We start from the raw sequence: 22,046 nt of genomic DNA on the forward strand, positions 1-22,046 counted from the left end.
CAAAAACATTGAATATATGATTTTTTAGTAAAACTCATAAACGGAGACGAATTAACTTTATACAAAAAGACATATAAGATTCCCACAACTGATAACATTTAATTTAAAGGATTTGCACATTTAAAGGCGATACATAATTTATCCTGATAATTGTATATTTATTGGTATATCTGAATTTACCGTACGTTAATTTTGTAGATTTAAACCTTACACTTCTATTGTTTTATATTTCTACCATCAACTCGCCATTTTATGACTTAATAATGTATTGGATAGGTCGACACCATTAAGAATTATCACATAATGTACTGTGCTATCCAGTGAATATACCCATGTCATAATTTTTGCGTATTAACTCATGTAATATAACCTAACAGTCCTGTGATTGGTTGAAAGTTTCAATTGTTTCAATTGTGACGTCACGCCTAGGACAAGTTCATGACGTCATAGACTTCCGCACTGGAGTCAAAATGACGGCTTTTTACACGAATAAATGCCACAAATCTTGATTATGTGATAAAAAGTATCTTACACTCGTTTTCATTTCATATCAAATTGATTAAACTCGTCACGAATTTTTCATTTTAGCTCGCCAGAACTTATGTCAGATCCTTAATGTATGTCGTCGTATACGTCTCTTTACATAAAATAATTATCAGCGATCTCCACCAATCTAATGTAATAATACTAATACTATACTAGGCATATGTTGTAACATCTTAAACAATATTTAATCACATATATTGAATACTAAATAAGTTGTATAAGATTACATTTGGTTAAGATATCTAAATATCCTGCTGGTGTCTGTCTGTATCGACAGAGAGTTCCAAATTCGTCTGTGTGTGTTGACGTTGTGGTGAACAGATTAAGTTCTATTTCAGGGGCCATCGAATATAACATGTTTCTCTTTGAAACTCATCGTCGACAGGAAAGGACAACGTGAGATACCGTGCAGATGCACAACGTGTAACCAGTGGCTAAAAGTAATTGGTGTAGATACAACGTCAAACAGATAGGACACAAAAGGTGTAGTAGGACGAAGAATAGTGATAAAGATAGTGCTGCCATGGGGCTCGAACCCGTGACCATTAGATCTCAAACCCGATGCTCTACCGCTGAGCTAAAGGGACATTTTCTACAGCTGACGGTTATAAGGCAACCTAATCAATACACAGCTTTTACACTATTTTCCACCTTCCCTTTTCAAACACAACCAGCCCATGTTCTTTGACTCCCCGTCAAGGGTTCTCCCACCTTGAACGGGGAGGGTCAACGGAACCAGTTTGTAGAAGGACGCGGAATAGTTATTAAGATAGTGTTGTCGCTAGGGCTCGAACCTGCGATCATTGGTTCTCCAGCCCAATGCTCTACCGCTGAGTTAATCGGAAAGTCCCTACAGCTGACACTTGTAAGGCATCCTAATCAATGCACATCTTTTACAAAGGCAATGAACAAGACAAAGAAAAACGAAAACTAAAACAAAAATCAAACGATTTTCATTTTCATCTCCAGTGCGTATTGGAAGTACCTGTGTTCACAAGAATGTTTAGAATAATGGGTTCTATCGATGCGTATATACGTGACGGGCTCAAAATCAATTATAGCAATGTTTTCTCATGCATATTTCTGTTTGGGAAATGACCGCAGAAAGCGGCGATGTCAATATATTATTCAAAACAAAACTTCACCCCATTTCTTTATGACCCGTTGTACGATAAGGCAACACTGATTTCAGGTGTAGTTGAGAATTGACATAACTTACAACATAAAGTATATACTTTATTATATACCTGATAAAACAACCAACTCTCTGTTATAATGGCCCAAACTGTTGCTAGTTTTAACATTTTGTTACTAATTGACATACTATCAACATCGATATAAATATGGTTTTTATGTACAAAAAGGATTACCAAAAACATCCCACAATATTGAATGCATATATAGTAATATTTTTAACATATATGTTGTACTCATGTAATATAAAATACGTATAAAGACAAATCTGATTTTCGAAAATAACGAAATCATGATAAATTATAGTTGAATTATAAGTTAATACTTCTGATAGATCACAGGATAGCGCTCTACAAAACTATGAATACCCTTTAACTGGAGGGGGGGAAAATTTGTTAATAAAATAGCTGACATGTCATAAAAGGTCTGTAACATATGTCTTATACATACATTACATGTATTAGCTCATGATTAGGACAATCTTATTTCAGTTGTTAGTCTATGTAAAATATAGGTTTATGTTAATTAAGGATGGAATTCAGTTTCACAATAAAGTTTTCTAATTTGAGTTAAATTCATTTATAATTTATAAAATTACTATTATTCTTTTTCTTGTAATGTTCTAAAGGGAACTAACAATTGGATTCCTGATATCTATGTATCTATAGTGCTCATTTTCATTTATTTTATACTTTTTATCTCGTATGTATTTGTTATGTTTACTTCTGAAATTTGTATGATATGCAGGTCTCCGAATAAACAACCATTTACTGGAACAATCATACATGATAAACATAGTGTATATAGACACCTGATACGAACACAAATGTCAATCAAATTTGCCATTTCCCAAACGGTTTGTAGCATTGAATATCAAGCCTTTTTAGCAAGTTATATATATTTCAATGTGTTTGATCAGTTTAAATTCGGTGTGATCTTTATGTACCGTTTTTTCTCGTGCCATTTATAAATAACTTCGATTCGAGAAACTGTATTATATGTTAACATCGAAATCAATACCCTTCCGGACAATATTGACAATGCGCACATCATGGTATAATCAGATAACGTTGACACTATTTAGAGTTATATGCTGATAGCGTTTGGAACGATGTCCGGATCTAGCCATTTGAAGGAGTATTCACGTTTTTTCTCCAGTGCTTGAACCCGCTTGCTCTGTTCGGCGAGCTCTTTCTGAAATCTGGAAAAAAAATCGATTAAGAAAATGAGATACGTTTAAGCCACAAAGAATTTAAAATTGATATTTATAATATGTTTTCCAAACTGTAAGGTAGCAGTATAGGGAAGTGCACGGTGGCCATTTGTGTCATTTTTGTACAATAAAATTACCCCTGTAATATTACATAATCAAAATTAAAAAGAACACTACAATTGGCATATACATGGTGAAGTGTACTATATAGAGGCTTCGTGATTTTTCAAGAAAAAGTTGAGAGTAATTTTCTTTGAGAGTAAAGTTATGGCCATTTATAAATCTGTGTATGATAGCTTTTCGTGTAGTCTATTTCTGTACCCAGCATATGTGGAAATACTGTAAAATATCCGGATTGACCTTTTGCCGTAGTAAACGTAGTATTTCTGTTACTGAGTAGGTGATTTTTAAGATAAGACAGATTTATAGATAACAAAACATCTATATGCCGGGGGTGAAATCGTGTTTATTTTTTTATTTTAATTTTATTGTTTGTTTGTTTTTGCATGTTTTAGCGTTATTTGATGTGGTAACCATGGTTTTCAAAAGTCCGAAAACTTGAGTACAATCTTTTAAAAAATCTGTTTTCTTCAATTGTTTTTATTTACGACGTAGCTTATAAATGTATATATGTGTGTGTGTGTGTGTGTGTGTGTGTGTGTGTGTGCGTGTAGGTGTGTTATGCAGGACGAATCCGCTATCCTTTCGTATCTCAGATATGCCCTTTATTTTTTTGGATTGGTCCACTTCTACTTTATACGGCTATCTAGCGTTTTCTTTTTAGCACAAACAATTTTAGTGCAATGGTGCTTTCTGGTATGTTCACTGAAGTGAGCGCATCAACACATTCGAGGAAAGAGTTATTTGGTACTAAAATCTCTAACCTTTTGTTTTTATGGCTATGATACCATTTAAATATATAAACTGTAGACGCCGATGCGATGTGATGAAATGACCCCACGTAGATAGCATGTGTTGTTATTGAGTGACCATGTTGAAACATGACTTATTGTATCACTGTAAAGAACTTACAGTATTTGTACTGAAGCGCAGGCTAAGTAAAACACTATAAGGTCTTCTAATACTGATTCTAAAATCTGCATTGGTCATCTCCGGGAATATTGTGAAATAGATGAACAGTCGTATACTAGCTGAGCGAGATTACTTATCCGCATGTTATTTAAGCGCTGTACTTCAATTCGCGATTCAACGGCAGCGGAAATGAACCGATACTAACTTTTTCAGTGTTTTTGAAAGTACTTTCATACTCAGATTTAATCTTCTATATTGAAAGTGTATTATTGAAATGAATTCTACTTACTGTTGCAAAACTTGTTCAGCTTTTGGATCATAAATGTATTTCATCTCGTAGTCCCCAAGCTTGTTAGTGTCGTACGTGCTGAGAAGTTTAGTGATGGTTATTATCTCGAAAGTCGCAGCCTTGTTTGGAAGAGCCTCCAAGATGCAGGACTCCGTCAATGCACTCTGAAGTGGTGGTAATCATGACATCAGATTACACGATATGATGTATCACGAGTGATACGTCACTCAGAAAGCAACCCAATACTTCATGCCTTATTGTTTATTATATATTCAGCTTTTACATGTACAAATGTACCAGTGAACACGCGATTCCTTTACTTTGTACTAAAGCATGTTGCTCACACAGTTGCTGAAGATGATGAAAATACATATGGTTTCTCGTTTCATATTTTAAAGAACCTACCAGAGAAATATTACAAATTTAAAGTAAATAAAACGTATGCCTTCTGCAAAATACCTTGTCGGTGGGTGGCTTCCCTTTCATAGTCATGGGGTAGTTTGGCGGAAAACCGTATTCGTCGTATTGTGCAAAGTTTGCTGCTGCATGAGTGACACTGCCCGTGAAAATAACGCACGTCAAAATGCACACAAGGTCTTTCTCGTTAGCTATAGTTCCTTCTCCTGGGACACCCTGTGTTCAGAAAAAATGTTTCTTCATATATTTTGTCGCAACTTATAGAAGAAAATAATATGTGTTGGTAATAGAAAATATCAAAATTGTAAAGATGTAAATGAGTATCATTTCTTCTACACAAGATCAATAAAGGAAATCTAAATATTTACGGAGGAAAATGATATGCCCAAATAAGGAAAAGTCATCACGAACATCCACACAAAATCCAATACAAAATCAAGGTCATCGGGTGAGTACATCATCTCGAAAATAAATGCAATAAAGGTGATAAAATGATTTGGAAGATCACGTACCAGCAGGCCACAACCACCCTCTGACCTCGGCTTAACCAACTCCTGTGCCCAAGCCTGGATCTCGTGATCCCCCGAGTATGTCGCGGGGCTTTCTGAGAATATTAAATAATAGGTTTAGCAAAATCACGTCCAGTGCAAATTAGTTGCAAATGTCAAAACTAAAGGAACAGTATTTGAACAAAGTTGTGTTTTATATATATTTTAAAATAACCAATTATGTGTAAAAAATAATAATAAATGGTAAGTAAGCTGACGACCATAGTTATTATTGTTATCGTTTACCGTAGTAAAGTTTGACGTATTTGGTGACGTAGTTTTTGATAATGTTGTACAGTGGCAGAGCGTCCTCCCTGTAGTGGTAGCCCTTCAGCACTGCCTGGTCCAATACCTAATGTTAAGGTATTTCGAATATTTATCGAGTTTTCAAATTCATTTATCAAAACACATTTCTTTTAAATAAATGTTGTAATTGCAGTGCTTTATGGACACTTCTACATCAGCAGTATATTGGAAATGTAATGACATTATTTTTTAAATGTAAGTCGCTAACTGATCTCAGACCAAATATATATTGAAACGTTTTCAATGGCATGGATAACCTTCATAGAGATTGATTATGACACAATTAATTGCATGGCCATACTTAAACGTTTACTATCTGTTATGTTATCTAATTTATACTTCGCACTTCTTGCAATGATAGATACACCACAAACAAGTACCCCTCGTGTCTCCAGTTCCTTAGGTAGAGTTCCATCGACATCCAGCCTCCAGGTGTCCAGTCTGAGATCAAACAAAACATACAATACCAAACACGTTCCATGTTAACAACAATGTTGCATTATCGATAGACCATCAACATTTATGCAAAATATAAATGATATGATTTTTTTGAACGCAAGCAGTAATTCCAAATTATTTTGTAAGGTTTCGAAAACGTTTGTTCCCTTTGTCAAGCAAGGCATGCAAATGACCGGTGTCCTGACTCCTAACTGCTGCCAACAACTCACTTAGCTTCACTGTGCCAAGTCAGTATAATACGCCGTCAGAAATAATAGAGACATTCCGCCAAAAACACCCTCATACTGCAGGCATTCAGAGGGACTGGAATATGTTTACACATTCTGTCCGCTCGTGGATTTTCAAATAGTACCATAAAGATAACTCAACTGGTGCCCGAGTGTCCCCTCCCCTCGTATCTATTCATTTATTCTTCTTCCTTCCTTACCCATACAGATTTTTATAGGAGAGGGCCTAGTAAGTTGTAAGAACTTGTGCCCAATCTCTTTCACTATTCTGTGTCAATAAAATATGGCTGAATGATGGATTCTTTGATCTGCCTCACTTTATAATATTAATGATAATACTAATTCGATGTTCTTATAAACCGCTTAATCATAACCTAGTTCGTAGGTCGTCTCAAAGCGGTTCACAAATTATTATCCGTGATTATAGGGCCTTTGCACCCAGCCAATATTTCCATGGGAACATACAGCCGGTGCTGCGAATTCGGAGCTCACAGCTAGCATTCTACAATTCCAGCACTGCCCAACCACGTACTCATTTACAGCTGAGTAGAATGGAACAAGCGGAGTTAAGTATCTTGCTCAAAAATAAAACACAGTGCCGTGACGTGACTCGAGCCCGCAAGCCTACGGTCACGAGCCCGACGTCCTACCACTAGACTACCGTGCCTCACTTTCGGGTTTAATGCAAAATATACACATGTACTTGTCTGAGAAATTCCAGGAACAATATCACTATATCCAAGACACATTTGATAAAAGCTATAGCATCTAATATATGTAGGCAACCTTGTCGAATTTCGTTTATAAACGGACATGACATCATAATACATCCACCAATTTTACACCAAAAATCGCTTTAAATAATGCCATGCTTTGGCTATTATTATCATCATTTTTCGGGTATGCTACGAAATACTTACTTTCTTTTGATAAGTTCAAACATGCCATCAATACCTATTGCCATCGTATTTTGAACCCAGCCATCCGAATCGATCAGGGTTGTCAGTGCTAATCTGTTGATGATAATATTAACTCAAGTATTACGAAGATACCAGGAAATTAAATTTAGATGTATACTAGTAATTAAATACTTCTGCCATCATACACAACGTAGATACATATTTGTACGTTTTGGTAAAACCGATATGTCTAATAGAGTTGTCTGTGACATGCACATTGTATAACAAAATTATAGCTCTTATGTTACAATACATCCATGTGAGAGGGCGTATTAATCTATGTCCGACTTTTTTGTTCATACAAACATACCAAATAGGGAACCTTCTTACGACGAAATAGTTGTGGCTTTATCGGAATCTCGAGTTGAAAGTACTACTGATATACTGATATTTTCAAGCTTTCCAAAGCCGTAAAAAATGGTGTAGAAGAACAACAGAATGTGAATACTTACCCGTTAATGGCGATGAGATAGAGGAAGTGTGGCGCCAGTAATTTGAAGATGGGATGGGATTGAGAAAGGTTCCTGTGCGTGGCCAGAGCACATCCTTCCATCAACAGGTGAGTGAATCCTGATAACAAACATTATGCTGATTAGTTTTGCACACCTACCTGTCTATTCCAGTGTTATACATCTCTGTGTAGTTTTTCATTGTTAACAAATACGAAATATATATAACAGGTGCTTATTAATTTCCTACACTATAAGATTTATGAAGTAGCCAGTTAATGCCATTTAAAATTATTTTATCTTGTAATTACCATCAACCAGTTCCGAAGCAGAAATTTTGAGAAAGGTGTCTTGTTAGAATTAGGGAGTTAAAAAAACGTCATTATCAATTACCTGCTTTCATAAAACAGGAATATATGCATTATTGCATTGTGTAATATGTTTAGTGTTCACTGATAAAAACATTGTAATGATAACCTAGCAGTCAATAATTGAGTATTGTATAATCTAGATTGATTATTCGATTTACTGTCTCATAAAGAGCATGTTCCTGTTTATTACATTTAATGACTTAATGCTACGTGTGATATCGTAAGATAATAATCATTGAGTTACCTAAGTGAGTGTTTGACTCGTGATAGGAAGCATCTGCAAGGTTAAACCACATTTTCGCCGCCAGCCAGGTATATTTTGGATCAGAGGGAAGAAACACCTATCGATATAAAAGGAGAATGTTTATCATCACAATACACAAACTGCAAATATTTCAACAAAAAAGAACTAGACGAGCCTAGCACCTGTGCTTGAAGTTTACAGCAGGTTAATTTTAGGGTTTGGGTGTTAATAGGATATTGTTAAACCTTGCCATATCTTAGTAAGCTTCATATCATTTCACTAGGTTGGAGACCACATAATACACTGATTTTATGGCTATGTTTGGAAATTGGAAAAAAACAACACTTTTTCTTGAATCTTGCAGTACAATAAGGCACAACTCATTCATTATATCCAGGGGTTACGTTCACTTTCGTTCTCTAGCGTAACCCTACACCCCTGGAATATGTCATTGCAAAATTGAAGGCACGCGGTTAGCTATTTGATTGATGTCTGTTAAAAAAAACACCTGACTAATCACTAGGCTGATACTTGTCCTTTGAAGATTATAAAGGAGCAACCCCTGACTTCAAAACCTGTCATGTTTTACTGTTACGCGACCGCGAGATTCTTTTGATGTACATCAAAGGACTAAACTAGTCTTCTCGTCTCATTCACAAGGTGCTGCACATTGAGCCTTCGATTTTGCCCTGACATATTCCAGGGGTGCAGAGAGCGTAAGTTAGCGTAACCCCTGGATATCGAGGATAGGCACAACTTGACAATGCCTCTAATAAATATAATACAAAATAAATTAATGTGAAACAAGTCACAAGACAATTATGTCAGACAAATTCATAAGAGTATGTGTCAAAAGAACAGAAATCATGTTGACGGACCGTAATGTAGTGTTGTGATACGTTTAAATAATAATTGATATTGTAGCGTGAAGACTACTTATAGCACATGAAGTAGAGTTTTGAATCTATCAATTTATATATTTATTTTTTTTCATCCAAGATAAACACAATTTGTTCTTACTTTTATAACATAAACAACTAAGGAAAACGACATTTGGTTTACCATTGTCAAAATTCATCATCACTTTAGATTATTCTGTGTGACGTCATCAATGGATGTCATGAAAAACAATCATAGTTGCATTATAATTATAGTGGTTATGTTTAAAAAAAGAAATCCTTTTAAAGCTATGTTGGGTGATTCATTTCATTACGAATGTAGATTTTGACTTGTCTGTGATAAGACTCTCACTGGATTGTCGTCCGCGGACTGCTGCTTCAATTGTATCGCTATGGGAACCAAGCGAGACTTTTTGTTGTGGTAGAATAAGGCGATCGGGGCACAAACCTATATCAATATAAAAAAGGCTAATGATTTCAAACGATTGTTAACCACAGTGTCAAAAACAGAACTTTTAAATCGGATTTTTTTACAAGATACAATAAATAACAACAGGAACACGAGGATATATATAACCAAACTGATCCTCATCATGATCCAACTCAAAAAACTATTAAAACAATTTATAAAGAAACTGTGCTGCCATCATTTCAAATAAGAATAAGGCAATCGTTGATCACTAGCATCGATGCACATCTCGTTCAATGTGCATCACACTTACTGTTAATCCACTTTTTACGGGTATTCCTTCCACAATGGCGAGATCGACATAAAACAGCTTCCTCTTGGAGATGACGTCTGGCAGTGTGGAGCCTTCTAAGAAGGGTTTAAGCATTTCTGCAGTCACAGCAAGTCTGGGGTGAAAACGCTTATAGTGTATCACTGTGTAATATTTTTAGTTTTTTGAATGAATAGAAGTAAAGAATTATGACAACTACACCAAATGAATCCGATATAAACATGGTATACAATTTTTAAAATAAACAGCTTATGTCATGTTTCTTTAAATTTAAATCATCGAATAAATACATAAGCAAGATAACTGTACTTGTTTGGAATCTCTGTACAGAGTGTGATTAGTGAATTGTTGATCCGACCAATCCGCTGGAATCCAAAATGTTCGTCTGTATCCCACATACCATCCGCCAGAGGCTGTGAAATCATAAAGAATTGAAGGTATTAATACAAAGGGATACATCTCGAAATAACTTTTTAAAGTTTGATATGTTTCGAAAAGTCATGTAAAGTTACAAAGTGTAGAAAAAACATCTCCGATATATTTTTGTATAAACTCTAAAATGGATAATTGTGATTAACTTAGATAGGAATTCCATATAACCAGGAGATATCAATGAGTACATACCGAAGGCTTGGAAAATACATCTGACTTATAGATGTTTCCAAGGTCATCTAGGTTGTCCCAGTCACCACTCACAACCTTCACGATTTCGCCTTTAATTGTAATCTCTGCAGCAAGTTTCACCAGATCAAACTGCAATGGAATTGTTTCAGCTTTACTTTCAAATGACCATTACAGCACGAGTCCTTAGTACATTATACAGTCAGATTATACTTCTCTTTTATATGATGTTAATTTTTTTTGTTAACCTTTGATATCTCACTTGACAGCAAGAGTGAAATTATTAAAGCCGATATGACTGTTGAGATCGTCGAAGTTTTAGTATAAATTTATACTTATTTTGCACACTTAATGTAACTAAACATAGTCCATACACAGATTATTTTACACGTTGTTGTGTGAGACTAATAGTAAGTATGTTTGGATTGACATTGTCGAGATGATCAGACTATTGACCGATACATGTTTTGTTGAACTAGGTAGAAAAATATTTCAACCGAAGGTTTGTATTTCAATGGGAACGAACTGTGCACCCCTTCAAGCTCATCTGGTTTTATTTATTGTTTTCAGTAAAGTAAAATGTATCCAAGGGTTATGAAACAATTAAGATAAAGGCTTTACCTAATTTTTTAAATTCATATTCAGATATTCTAAAGATGCTTTATCCTTTAAAAAACACTATACTGATCTTCTAAAACATGAAATCAAAGATATGGGAAACTCCTTTTACATCTTCTTCATGTCTTAACACTCACCTACAGTGAGCTTATAATGTGCACCTTGCTACAGAAATAAAAAATATGACGATTTTAAAACAACAACAAAAAAGTTTTATTTCAAAATACGAAACTAATTCCCGTTTATAAACTAGTCGGCGTAGTCTGTGGGGGGGGGGGGGGGGGGATTNTTTCGTTGAAGAATTGTTCTGTCGCCATCTCTTACTGAATACAGCGTATATTATATTGAAGTCATGATATAATAATGATGCATAATGAACATTACATTTCAATCTAACTTTTGTCAATCTTTGTCTTACCTGGTAGTCAGAGGAAAACTTTTCATCTTCTGGTACTTCCTTCGCCTGAAAGAGAATGTTTAATTGGTACTACTACCTAAACACAAGGTTTGCATGTACTTTTAAATACAATTCAACAATTAATTGCATTTCTAGAATTTGTTGAGTTGTGATAGACAGTTTGGACGCTAACGGCATTGCTACACGATTCTCATGCACACTAACTTATTTGTTTAAATACAATAATCTCTGACAGTTCTAAAATCACCTTTTTATAGTCTTAAACTAATGGGGATGCACAACTTTATATTTACTCTCCTTCTTACTCGCAATACCCAATACATCTCTTATTCTATTCAATTTCATTTTTACTCAATATATAATTTCACATACACACGCACGCACATACGCACGTATGCAACATACTCACATCTTTAGTCTCACTTATCTTTATATCTCTAAACCAACAGACATATCTCTTATTCCTCATAATTATATCTCCCAGTCGAGTAAAATTACACTGCTACCACAACGCAATTACCAGTGGCGTAGCGTACATGTATGTTTGCATGCTCAAACATGCACTAAAAATTTCATATGATTTTTTTTATCACATTTGTAGATAGACTAATGGATCGTACAATTCTGCATTCGTACATGCAAATATTTATCTTAAACTTACTTACATACAGGATGATTTTTCTTTTTAACTACATAGTTACGAACTTATGACACGTGAAACGAATAGGAATGAACTAAGGTTTCTGTACTGTACATTGGTAATAGTTAGTGCCGATCTGCTATTAAATGTCCTTTAGCAGAAGGATACTGGAAATAACGTTCGTGGAGTCACTTAAGGGTTGTCATATATTTCGTTTGGATACATCTTCAGCACATTTGGACGAGGACATTTCCTTTGACCAGTTAGTTAGGTCGACTTAAGGTTTGTCGTAGAATTTATTTATCAAAGCAAAAGATAAGCAAGTAAAACGTTTTGATAGCGTTGTAACAATGGGTTTTTTTGCCGTAGTACGAGGATCCTTAACTCAGATGATACATTTGAGACCAAAAGCGGTAACATGCTTACTAATGATATAATCTATATATATATAAACAATCTGAAGAATCTCCTAGATTTTGCTGATTTATAATAATCGTCCGTAAGGATATATATATATATATCATACGCCAGTTTGTACGATTGGGCTGGATGTTTTCTGTCATTGTAAATTGGCTACTCGAACGGCTTAAAAAACGGTATGAATAAAGTTTAATCATCTACTGAAAATTGATCAAAGGAATGATACCATAGACCTAAATATTGCGGTCCGTTTGCTTAAAATGCATCTGTCAATCGGATTTAAACTAAATGTCTCAGCAGTTTTTGCTGCACAACATAACGACAAATGAATAACGAACAGATAGGCTATGCAAATTGCATAGCTCAGATGCTAAAAAAGCGTTTGCGCTGTTAATGCTTAATCAGGCGGGATGTTGACATTTTGAGAAAAAGTCAGATTTATCTTCATATTCTGCAGCAAGTCTGTCAATGACCAATAAGCTACAATTCAAACTGATTTTCATCACAAGATACAGGTTATAGTTGCATTCTATTTTTATTTCAATATCTCATAAAGATAAACTGCCATGTTCTAGAAACCAATTCGTTGTGCTTCAACATGATATATCATAATATATTGTTGTGCGTATTTTCCTATTAATAGGAAAGTTTCTTAATAGTTTTCATCTTCCTTTTAAAAACTATCTTTGCTAAATTAAATGCTGAAAGTATATGATTATTTCATATGTTGGGAATTGAATCGGAACTACTATATTCTTTTGAGAAATAATAAGTGAAATGTCATTCGTAAAAAATAAGACCTTTATAAGAAGACTTTAGAAAATGTATGGTTTGTAATATACAGATAAACTAAAGGTTGTTTGACCTCCAATTACAATGTTCTTATTCATGTCTTCATGCCTAAATATATATATTTTTCGTTTTTTTAAATTGATCAGTAATTGTGTTTTAATAGAAACATTGAAAATTGATCATTCTACCTTAACGTCATAAATCTGCCTTTGTTGGAAAACCTGTTTTCTTAGCAATTATATTTCTTTTACCTAACAGCTGTTTTGTAAATTATATAGATCACGTTTTTCTGAAAGCAAGTTGTATCCCATTTTATTCCACCTGTTTGAATTCTAGCCTTTTGATATGAAGAAAAGTAAAGGTGACAAGAAATAGATCTGTTGATCGTTACGGCTTTAGTTTTACATCGGTACAGAGGTCGTAGTACTTAATGGTACACCAAGGAAAAACAAATGATTTTCATTTCAACAATCGACGATACAATTTTTTGTATATTCACGTAGATTATTGTGCAAACACCATGAAATATAAAGGATGCGATTAGCGCTTAATTGGATATCGCAGGTGTATCAATGGCATAACCTGGATATGTTTTCATTTAGAAGCATTTACCTGTATCGGGAGCCCTGGAATTCTGACCGTCATCTGGTAGGTCGACTTTTTATCGTTCAGCTCCATAAGCCGCTGTTCCTTTTGAGGGTCATGTTGTGGAAGTGACGTGTCAAGATGGCGGATCTTGTAATGGTAACCCTCTTTTATCCAGCGTAAGAAAGGGAACACGTAGGTTTTGTTTGAGAACTTGCAGTACACTTCCATCGACACGAGGAACCACTCATCTTTTAATCCACCATCATCTCGCCATACTTCTATGAAGTCAATCACGCTCATAAAAGACGCTACCGCTTTAAAGCAATCCTTTTTGCCCTTTTCGAAGTCATTTTTTAGGAATTTGTCCAGATGAAGTTGGCCTGTTGACTGTCCGTCATCGTTATGAAGAACAACTGTTACGTTGGCGTCCGTACCCGCCCCCTTGCGGTCCCCGGTTTTCACACCGATCTGGTACTCAAACTTCAATAGAATGAGTATGAATTAAACCAAGAAGCTGTTTAACAGTTACTGTTTTTAACCAAAGACAGATTTTACAACATGCTTGGTCAAGAGTGACTAGTATGTGACATTTCAACCCAGGAAACAGTTATCATAATCATTTTTTGAAAATGAAAAATTATATATATAGATAAACATATTGCCGTCTGAAATGTCTTGGTTCTGGTATTTTTCAACCGACTTTGCGTTCCAGAGATGTGTTTGGTTCTTTGAGGTTTATCTTTATTAGTTGATAATGACTTTAATAGTTTTCTATTACTATTCCTGATCTGAGTAAGTGTTGCTGATATACTGATGGGCGTTAACATCCTCTTATCGGTTATAACGAAGGTAGGATAAATATATCAGTATTAACAGTTAGACTGATCAGTTTAACTTTTTGTAAATCGAGGCAGGGACACACATTCCAGTGTGAATTAAAACGAAAGAGTAATGGTGCTTAATGTCCTTATATAACAAACCTAGGAGAGTAACACCAGTGTCAAAAGTGGTATTTTAATCGACAGTCTCTGATTACGGTTATTTACCTACCTGAGAGCTGTCTGTCACCAGTTCGTTACTCTGGCACGACTATAACACAGAAATACAAAATGTTATTAACAACACAATAATACATAAACAGTTACACCTGTTACTTCACAGGTTTGTTATAGTAAAAGAAAACATATGTTTTCGGGGTAAACGTGTTCCATTACACAGACCATGTGGATAATGTATACGTCTTTACAAACATAGCAAGCATTCCCTTAATACACATTGTCTCCAAATGACCAACATTACAATGGGAAACAATGGGTGGTGCAATCAAATATAAATAAAAGCACTTAAGTAAAATGACTTACCCCCATGATGTTGAGCGTCTCTAAAGAGCGGATTAAACGTTGTACACGATATATACACAACACATTCTAGTGCATCATCTTTGTTGGATGTTATTCTTATGTTTACTCGCATCCATTGGAAACGTTATCGACATCCTTTGCAGATGTTATAGTCTACTGCATATACAATCATCAACAGGTAAAAAAGCACTGTGTTTTCAGGTATTGATTGTATGATACATCACATGCAGCGCTCTGCAATCAGAATTCTTGTTACTGAATTATCTTACTGACCCATGTCTCCATGCCATGGTGGTAGCTTGGATAAGCGTGACGAAACACTGGTTTTTATTGCTTTTGATCGAAACGGCGTTATTGTACTTACCATTTTGTTCCCTTGGTTTCTTAACGTCAAACACATTATCAAGGCCATACAAACGAGGTGCAATACCTCTTCAATTTAATGCTCTATTTCTTTTTGAAATAAAGTCAAAGGTTTATCCTCATATTCTGAAGCAAGTTTGTTAATGACTAATAATCTACAATTAAAACTGATTTTCCTCACAAGATACGGGTTATAGTTGCATTCTATTTTTATTTCAATATCTCATAAAGATAAACTGCCATGTTCAAGAAACCAATTCGTTGTGCTTCAACATGATATATCATATTATATTGTTGTGTGTACTTTCCTATTAACTGTACCTAGCAACATTTCTTTAATAGGAAAGTTTCTTAATATTTTTCATCTTCTTTTTAAAAACAATCCTTGCCAAATTAAATGCTGAAAGTATATGATTATTTCATCTGTGGGTAATTGAATCGGAACTGCTATATTGTTTTGAGAAATAATAAGTGAAATGTCATTCGTAAGAAATAAAGGCTTTAGAAAATGTATGGTTTGTAATATACAGATAAACTAAAGGTTGTTTGACCTCCCATTACAATGTTCTTATTCATGTCTTCATGCCTCAATATTAAAATATTTTTCGTTCTTTTATATTGATCAGTAATTGTGTTTTAATAGAAACATTGAACATTTATTATTCTACCTTATCGTCATAATTATGCTTTTGTTGGAAATCCTGTTTTCTTAGCAATTTTCTTTCTTTTACCTAACAGCTGTTTTGTAAATTATATAGATCACGTTTTTCTGAAAGCAAGGTGTATCCCATTTTATTCCACCTGTTTGAATTCTAGCCTTTTGATATGAAGAGAAGTAAAGGTGACAAGAAATAGATCAGGTGATCGTTACGGCTTTAGTTTTACATCGGTGCAGAGATCGTAGTACTTAATGGTATACCAAGGAAAAACAATGTCACCTGGCAAATAACTCCCTATGTGTGTATGCCTGCGTGTGTGATGGAGATGTGTTGTGGTATGTTTGAAGTGGGACCGTGCTTCCAACGGTATCATTAAAAGTGCCACCTCACTTGAATTTTACAGCACAGATACCGCAACATCCCCCCATGTGTCATCAGTTTGTTAGAAAAAAACTTCATAAAGTAGGTCCAATTGTTTGAAACCGACTAGTTTGACCGGCTCCAGCCATTTTCGATTGACCCTATTTCACACCTTATTATCGTCTTTTCATTTCTATGGATTTTCAAGGCCGTCTTGAAATACTGATACATACATGAGTTGTTGGGTTTTTTTAGTTTAGTTTTTTGTCTTATTTCGACCATTCAAAAATTTAAGGCCAACACAATGGAAATAAACCTCTGAAACCTTTTAAAGTGTTACAAGTTGTCAACGTTTGGACAAAACAGAATATAGATTTTTTACATTTAAAACAACGTTTGAAATCTTGCTTATCTTGACTAAATTTGGAGTTACAAGTGTTATTAGAATGATTTGTTTATAGTCTTCTTAACCAATAGAACATTAATATATCGATAATGACTATGTTAGAATTTACATTTATTAAACATTGACTGTAATATAAAGCTACTGTAATAGACTATACGAATGATATTATCTTAAGGAATTGATAACAGTGTTGAAAATATATGTGCCACACTAAGCTGGTTATATTCGATGCAATGACTTAGTCAATAGATAACATCAGGTGGTTAAAATTTCTAAAAACAAGAAGAAAGAAAGAAAGAAAAGAAATCGTGACAAACAAGAGTAAAACTGTCAGCGTTATTTCTACCTGGTAAATAGTCAGAGGTATCCTCAATGGAGTTATTGTCCTTGTGAGGCAAGCAATGTCATTCCAGCAGCAAGCACAATGAGTCCCACGGTAAATAAATCAAACTTTCTCTAACAAGCTTTCGTCGTTATAAGTTAAAACTAGCTCAACGATGTTTAGAGAGCAACTGTTCGCCATGTTCTGTTCCTTATGTTTTACGCCTATAACATAAATAATATAAGCCGAATGATACGGCTGAAGGCCAACGCTGGACTGTTTTTATTTTGTGTCATCAGTTTGTTAGAAAACACTTCATAAAGTAGGTCCAATTGTTTGAAACCGACTAGCTTGACCGGCTCCAGCCATTTTCGATTGCCCCTATTTTACTACCGGTCGTGACTGAACGTGTTTAAAGGTGGATGTATAGAATCAACGGTCACCAATGTTAAATGTATGACAAGGTTTATCAGGATTTCACGACGCACTAGTGAACAGTATATAGATAGTGCCGTACTTATTATGATATATCCGTCACCAAATTTCACAACAATATTGTCAACCAAAACAGTTATTATGCTTATTCATTGTACACAGTGTCTCCATTGAACCCTTTACCTTTTTGCTTCAATTTTTACTCCAGAGTTATGCAATTTCAAATATATTTTTTATAACATGTTTCTGCAAACAATTGTTTTGCCAGACATTTCCAATAAAAGCCATTACCGTGTAGATGGAAGATTATTTCAGACATGTAAACATATACAGATAATGTATAGAACGGAGGCATATAATGTTAATTGATATTTTAAAACTACGGTGCTAATGTTTGTTTAGAGGGATATCAAAGTCAGTATTACTACATGTAGTGTCCTGTTTAACATTAACACTCGAATTGTATGAAGTTACTGAGTATTTTCATTACAAAACCAGATAAAAATCATTGAGCATTCCAGCTATTGAGATCGGCATCATTTGTATTTTAAATTACATTTTTTTCATATAAATACAATGAAATGACAAAGACCCGCGACTGTATGAAAACAAGGATAGGTGATTATCACTCTTAATATTTATAATAATGCTATCATAAAAACATGAACAGCCCCAACATATTTAACTTACTCAGGGTGGTGAGACAGTTAAGAGGACTTTAAGGCTATAGTTTATCTGTAGTAGTGACATGGGTGAAATGTTAATATTCTGTAAAGTCCACAGGTTATTACTAAAGCTCATCCTTTATAACTAGAATAGCACGAGTGTGGAATTTATTGCGCTTGCTTTCCCTATAAGGACATTAACTTTATATCGCATTTCATTATTCTGGCTATTTGTACCTGAATGGGCGGCATGTTCGTATGCTGCAATAATTATTTTATTTTTACTGTGTTCGACTTTCTTGTTAATTTACAAGATTTTATGGATATTTAAGTAATATCTCTTATTCAATTTAATCAGCCATTTTGATGTTTTTTTTGTTTTTTTTTCTATGAACAAGAGCACATCTACCACAGAAGTAGAATCGTAACGGGTTTATATGAAGCAAGCTCATTCTCAAAGCTATCAATCTTATTTCTGAGTTGGGACTGCAAGACAGCACGAACGTATCTTAGAAAAATCGTATTGATAATCCGCCAAAGCATGTGTTTATTTCTATAATAAACATTGTCTTTACAAACTTTGAACTTTGCCTAATCGAACGATGCATGTATAAAGGCATCTGAGAATCATTTTTCTTATCAAATGTAACAATCAAATATCTTCAAACATTTATCACGGTTATTACGGTATGACTCTGATAAAATGTACATTGCCATGCACGTATGATCATCGATATCTTTTATATTGGAACATATAACATAAACAATATTATATTAGTTTTCTAAGAATTAAGTCAAATTCAGCTTACCCCCATGTTGTTGATCAAGTCGCAAATGATTATTACTTCTAATTTGTGCTTCTTTATAGGGTTTTTGTCTTCCTGTTTACATTTGTATTCGTATCTATTGGTAACAATAGGTTAAACGTAAGGTGTTTAAGCTTTTATATATGAGTTTTTTACTCAATACATACTATGCACTGCGCAGTACTTTAACAATTGTTAATAAGGTGCTGATTTAATCTGAGCTGACATGAACGACAAAACAGATCCTGGTTCCTCTACATTCCTGATTTCCAGCTAGGACATGTCTTTTTTTCATTTTTAATATCAGCGTTTGACGTCCTTGAAACAGCCAGAGTAATATGAACCCGGGCACCGAGGGAGATATTGCATGTAGACATAGACAAAAATCCAATCCGTCAGGGGCCCCAATATTAGTCACCTGTTACCATACTCATGCAGTGGGATACAGCAGGTGTTATCTCTGGATATTCGATGTTCCCTTATCAAAAGGACCATCGATTATGTATGTTGGTCCCACATCAGTCGCCTCGTAAACAGGTTATAGGATCCTGAGGGGAATTGGTTACTGTATGTGATCATAAGTCAATGGTTTATGCCTGATGAGTATTGATGACGGAGAGCCTGATAAATCTTAAAAATTTTGTTTGATATTGATATTTTTATTGAAAACTAAAACATATATAACATTTCCTCCGACAATTCGTATACTGCAGTCTGTGTGAAATCAACATTTTTTCAAGTCACAATGTGTCTCGTGATATCATATGAATGTAAATTTGCAATCTTTTTATTTTCTTTTAACTATGTGTTCGAACAGATACCTATTATTGTATATGTTTGTCTACTCTTATAGTGGGAAGGGTTGAAGAGAATAAACTTCAACTTTACAATTGGAGCTGTGGTGATCACTGACGCACCTCTAGAGTAAACAAGTATGATGATTGGTGCCACATGTGGCTCAGGAAATGGTTATCTTTCAAGAGCACACCATGTCGTATTTAGCGGTTTTTTTTTACTACATTCTCTTTGGTGCGGTGTCTCCCCAAGCAACCTTCTTTATATGACACAGGCTGTTGTGAAGACGCTAAACTCAAAACAAACGAACCTCATGATGTCCGTGTGTGTTGACGCATTTGAATTAACATTTAATTCTACTTAACAATAGTAATCGTTCAGGTTTAAATTACCGTAGACTGCACACCCACTGCTTTCCGGTTCTCAATCAAACTTATCAATAACCAAGTAAATACTGAAGTACATAGTGCTTCCTGGTTTGTTGACGTCGTTAATTATATATTTTATTCTTCATAACAATAGAATACGCTTGGGTTGAAATTATCAAAAACAACATCACGGATGTCCCTGAACAAAACAGTAATTGTGAGTGTTTAAACAAGCATAGACTGCGCATCAATTGCAACCCGGATGTCCTTTGACAAATGTTTTTTGGCAATGCCCACCTCAATGATTATGTAAATTAAGTAAATCAATAGACATAAGGCTTCATGGGTAGTTTTATTTAACATTTCAAATAAAGTTTCTCAATACGTTTAATTTAATCGACCAAATCATTGTTTAAACATTAAATGCAGAAATGTCCACCCTCTTGCTCAGGTCTTCTATCTCCATCCGGAACCTTTATAAATAAATATAACGTAGCATCAGGAACACTAAAACAAAATATATACACCTAAGTGTCAACGCAAAAATACAACATATCTCACTATCTTAACACTGGTACTTAGGATTGTACACTTCAAACATTTCCTTTAGTTCCGTATCTTCTTTCCCAAAGTTATTATCTTGCTTTGAAAAATATGCAATATTATAATATATAGTTACGATAATTTGCAATTTTTTATTTTTTTTAAAACAGAGAAATTCAATACTTTTTTTATCAAAAATGCGATATTGTTAATACCATTTAATGATTTACCAAGTAATAATCAATAAAATATTGAACGCTGTACTTACTCGTCCACAAGCTTCTCCGCCGTTGGATCGTACACGTACTTGACCTCGTAGTCCCCGAGCTTGTTTGTCCCCATGCCACTGAGAACCTTGGCTAAGAACATCACATCGAAGGTAGCACTCTTGTCAGGGAGGGCGTCTAGGATGGAGGCTTCCGTTAGAGCAGTCTATGTAAGAAAACACCCGAATATACCGCAATGATATATATGTGAATAATTAAACGCAGCAAAGCTGCTGGACACCAGATCTCGAGATGAAAATCACTTACTGACAGTCTAACAACCACGACGAAAAGGTCCACCACACTTGAACTTGTTCTTCGAATACTAATGGCATTTACTTTAACGTTCAGAATATTCTGTTCATGCTCAATAATTTTGCCAACGCACGAAAATGTACATTTGTAACTGCATGTTTAAATGTCACAATTTGGTAATAACGTCATACAGTACATGATGTACGAAAAATATCTTTTAAACAAAGATTTCATTTGCTACAACAGAAAAGTGTTGGGATTTGCAGCGCACCTTCGGACGCTCCATAAGGTTGTAATGACGTTACGCTTGACAACAATGCAGATCGCCATTTTGTATGGGGTTCTTAATGATTTTTTTTGCCGTTGCTTCATTTATCTGGTAAGATTTCAAAACAATAATTATATCAATGGTGCAGTTATGTAAATACCATTATGTATGTTGGAAAAGTGGA

At 34.7% G+C, this 22,046-nt stretch overlaps 1 protein-coding gene across 2 annotated transcripts; it reads right to left on the reverse strand.

Annotated features, from left to right (window-relative positions):
* Window positions 1-519: 519 nt before the first annotated feature.
* LOC110458677 (allene oxide synthase-lipoxygenase protein-like) lies at window positions 520-19,451 on the reverse strand. 2 transcript variants are annotated; one of them, XM_021510518.1, is made up of 17 exons: window positions 19,371-19,451; window positions 15,041-15,079; window positions 14,015-14,470; window positions 11,551-11,595; window positions 10,518-10,646; window positions 10,203-10,306; window positions 9,876-10,008; window positions 9,506-9,601; window positions 8,255-8,351; window positions 7,643-7,760; window positions 7,152-7,244; window positions 5,926-5,986; window positions 5,486-5,591; window positions 5,204-5,295; window positions 4,734-4,907; window positions 4,275-4,438; window positions 520-2,941 (listed from the first exon to the last, which is right to left on the reverse strand). In XM_021510518.1, the coding sequence occupies exons 1-17, from the start codon at window positions 19,374-19,376 to the stop codon at window positions 2,827-2,829; spliced, it is 2,028 nt and encodes a 675-aa protein (XP_021366193.1). In that variant the 5' UTR covers window positions 19,377-19,451; the 3' UTR covers window positions 520-2,826. The 2 variants fall into 2 exon arrangements, with proteins under 2 accessions (XP_021366193.1, XP_021366194.1); XM_021510519.1 differs by lacking the exon at window positions 19,371-19,451 and adding an exon at window positions 15,352-15,383.
* Between the last annotated feature and the right edge of the window lie 2,595 nt (window positions 19,452-22,046).

The sequence above is a fragment of the Mizuhopecten yessoensis genome, unplaced genomic scaffold, assembly GCF_002113885.1.
Source record: "Mizuhopecten yessoensis strain PY_sf001 unplaced genomic scaffold, ASM211388v2 scaffold9685, whole genome shotgun sequence".
Classification (NCBI taxonomy): domain Eukaryota; kingdom Metazoa; phylum Mollusca; class Bivalvia; order Pectinida; family Pectinidae; genus Mizuhopecten; species Mizuhopecten yessoensis.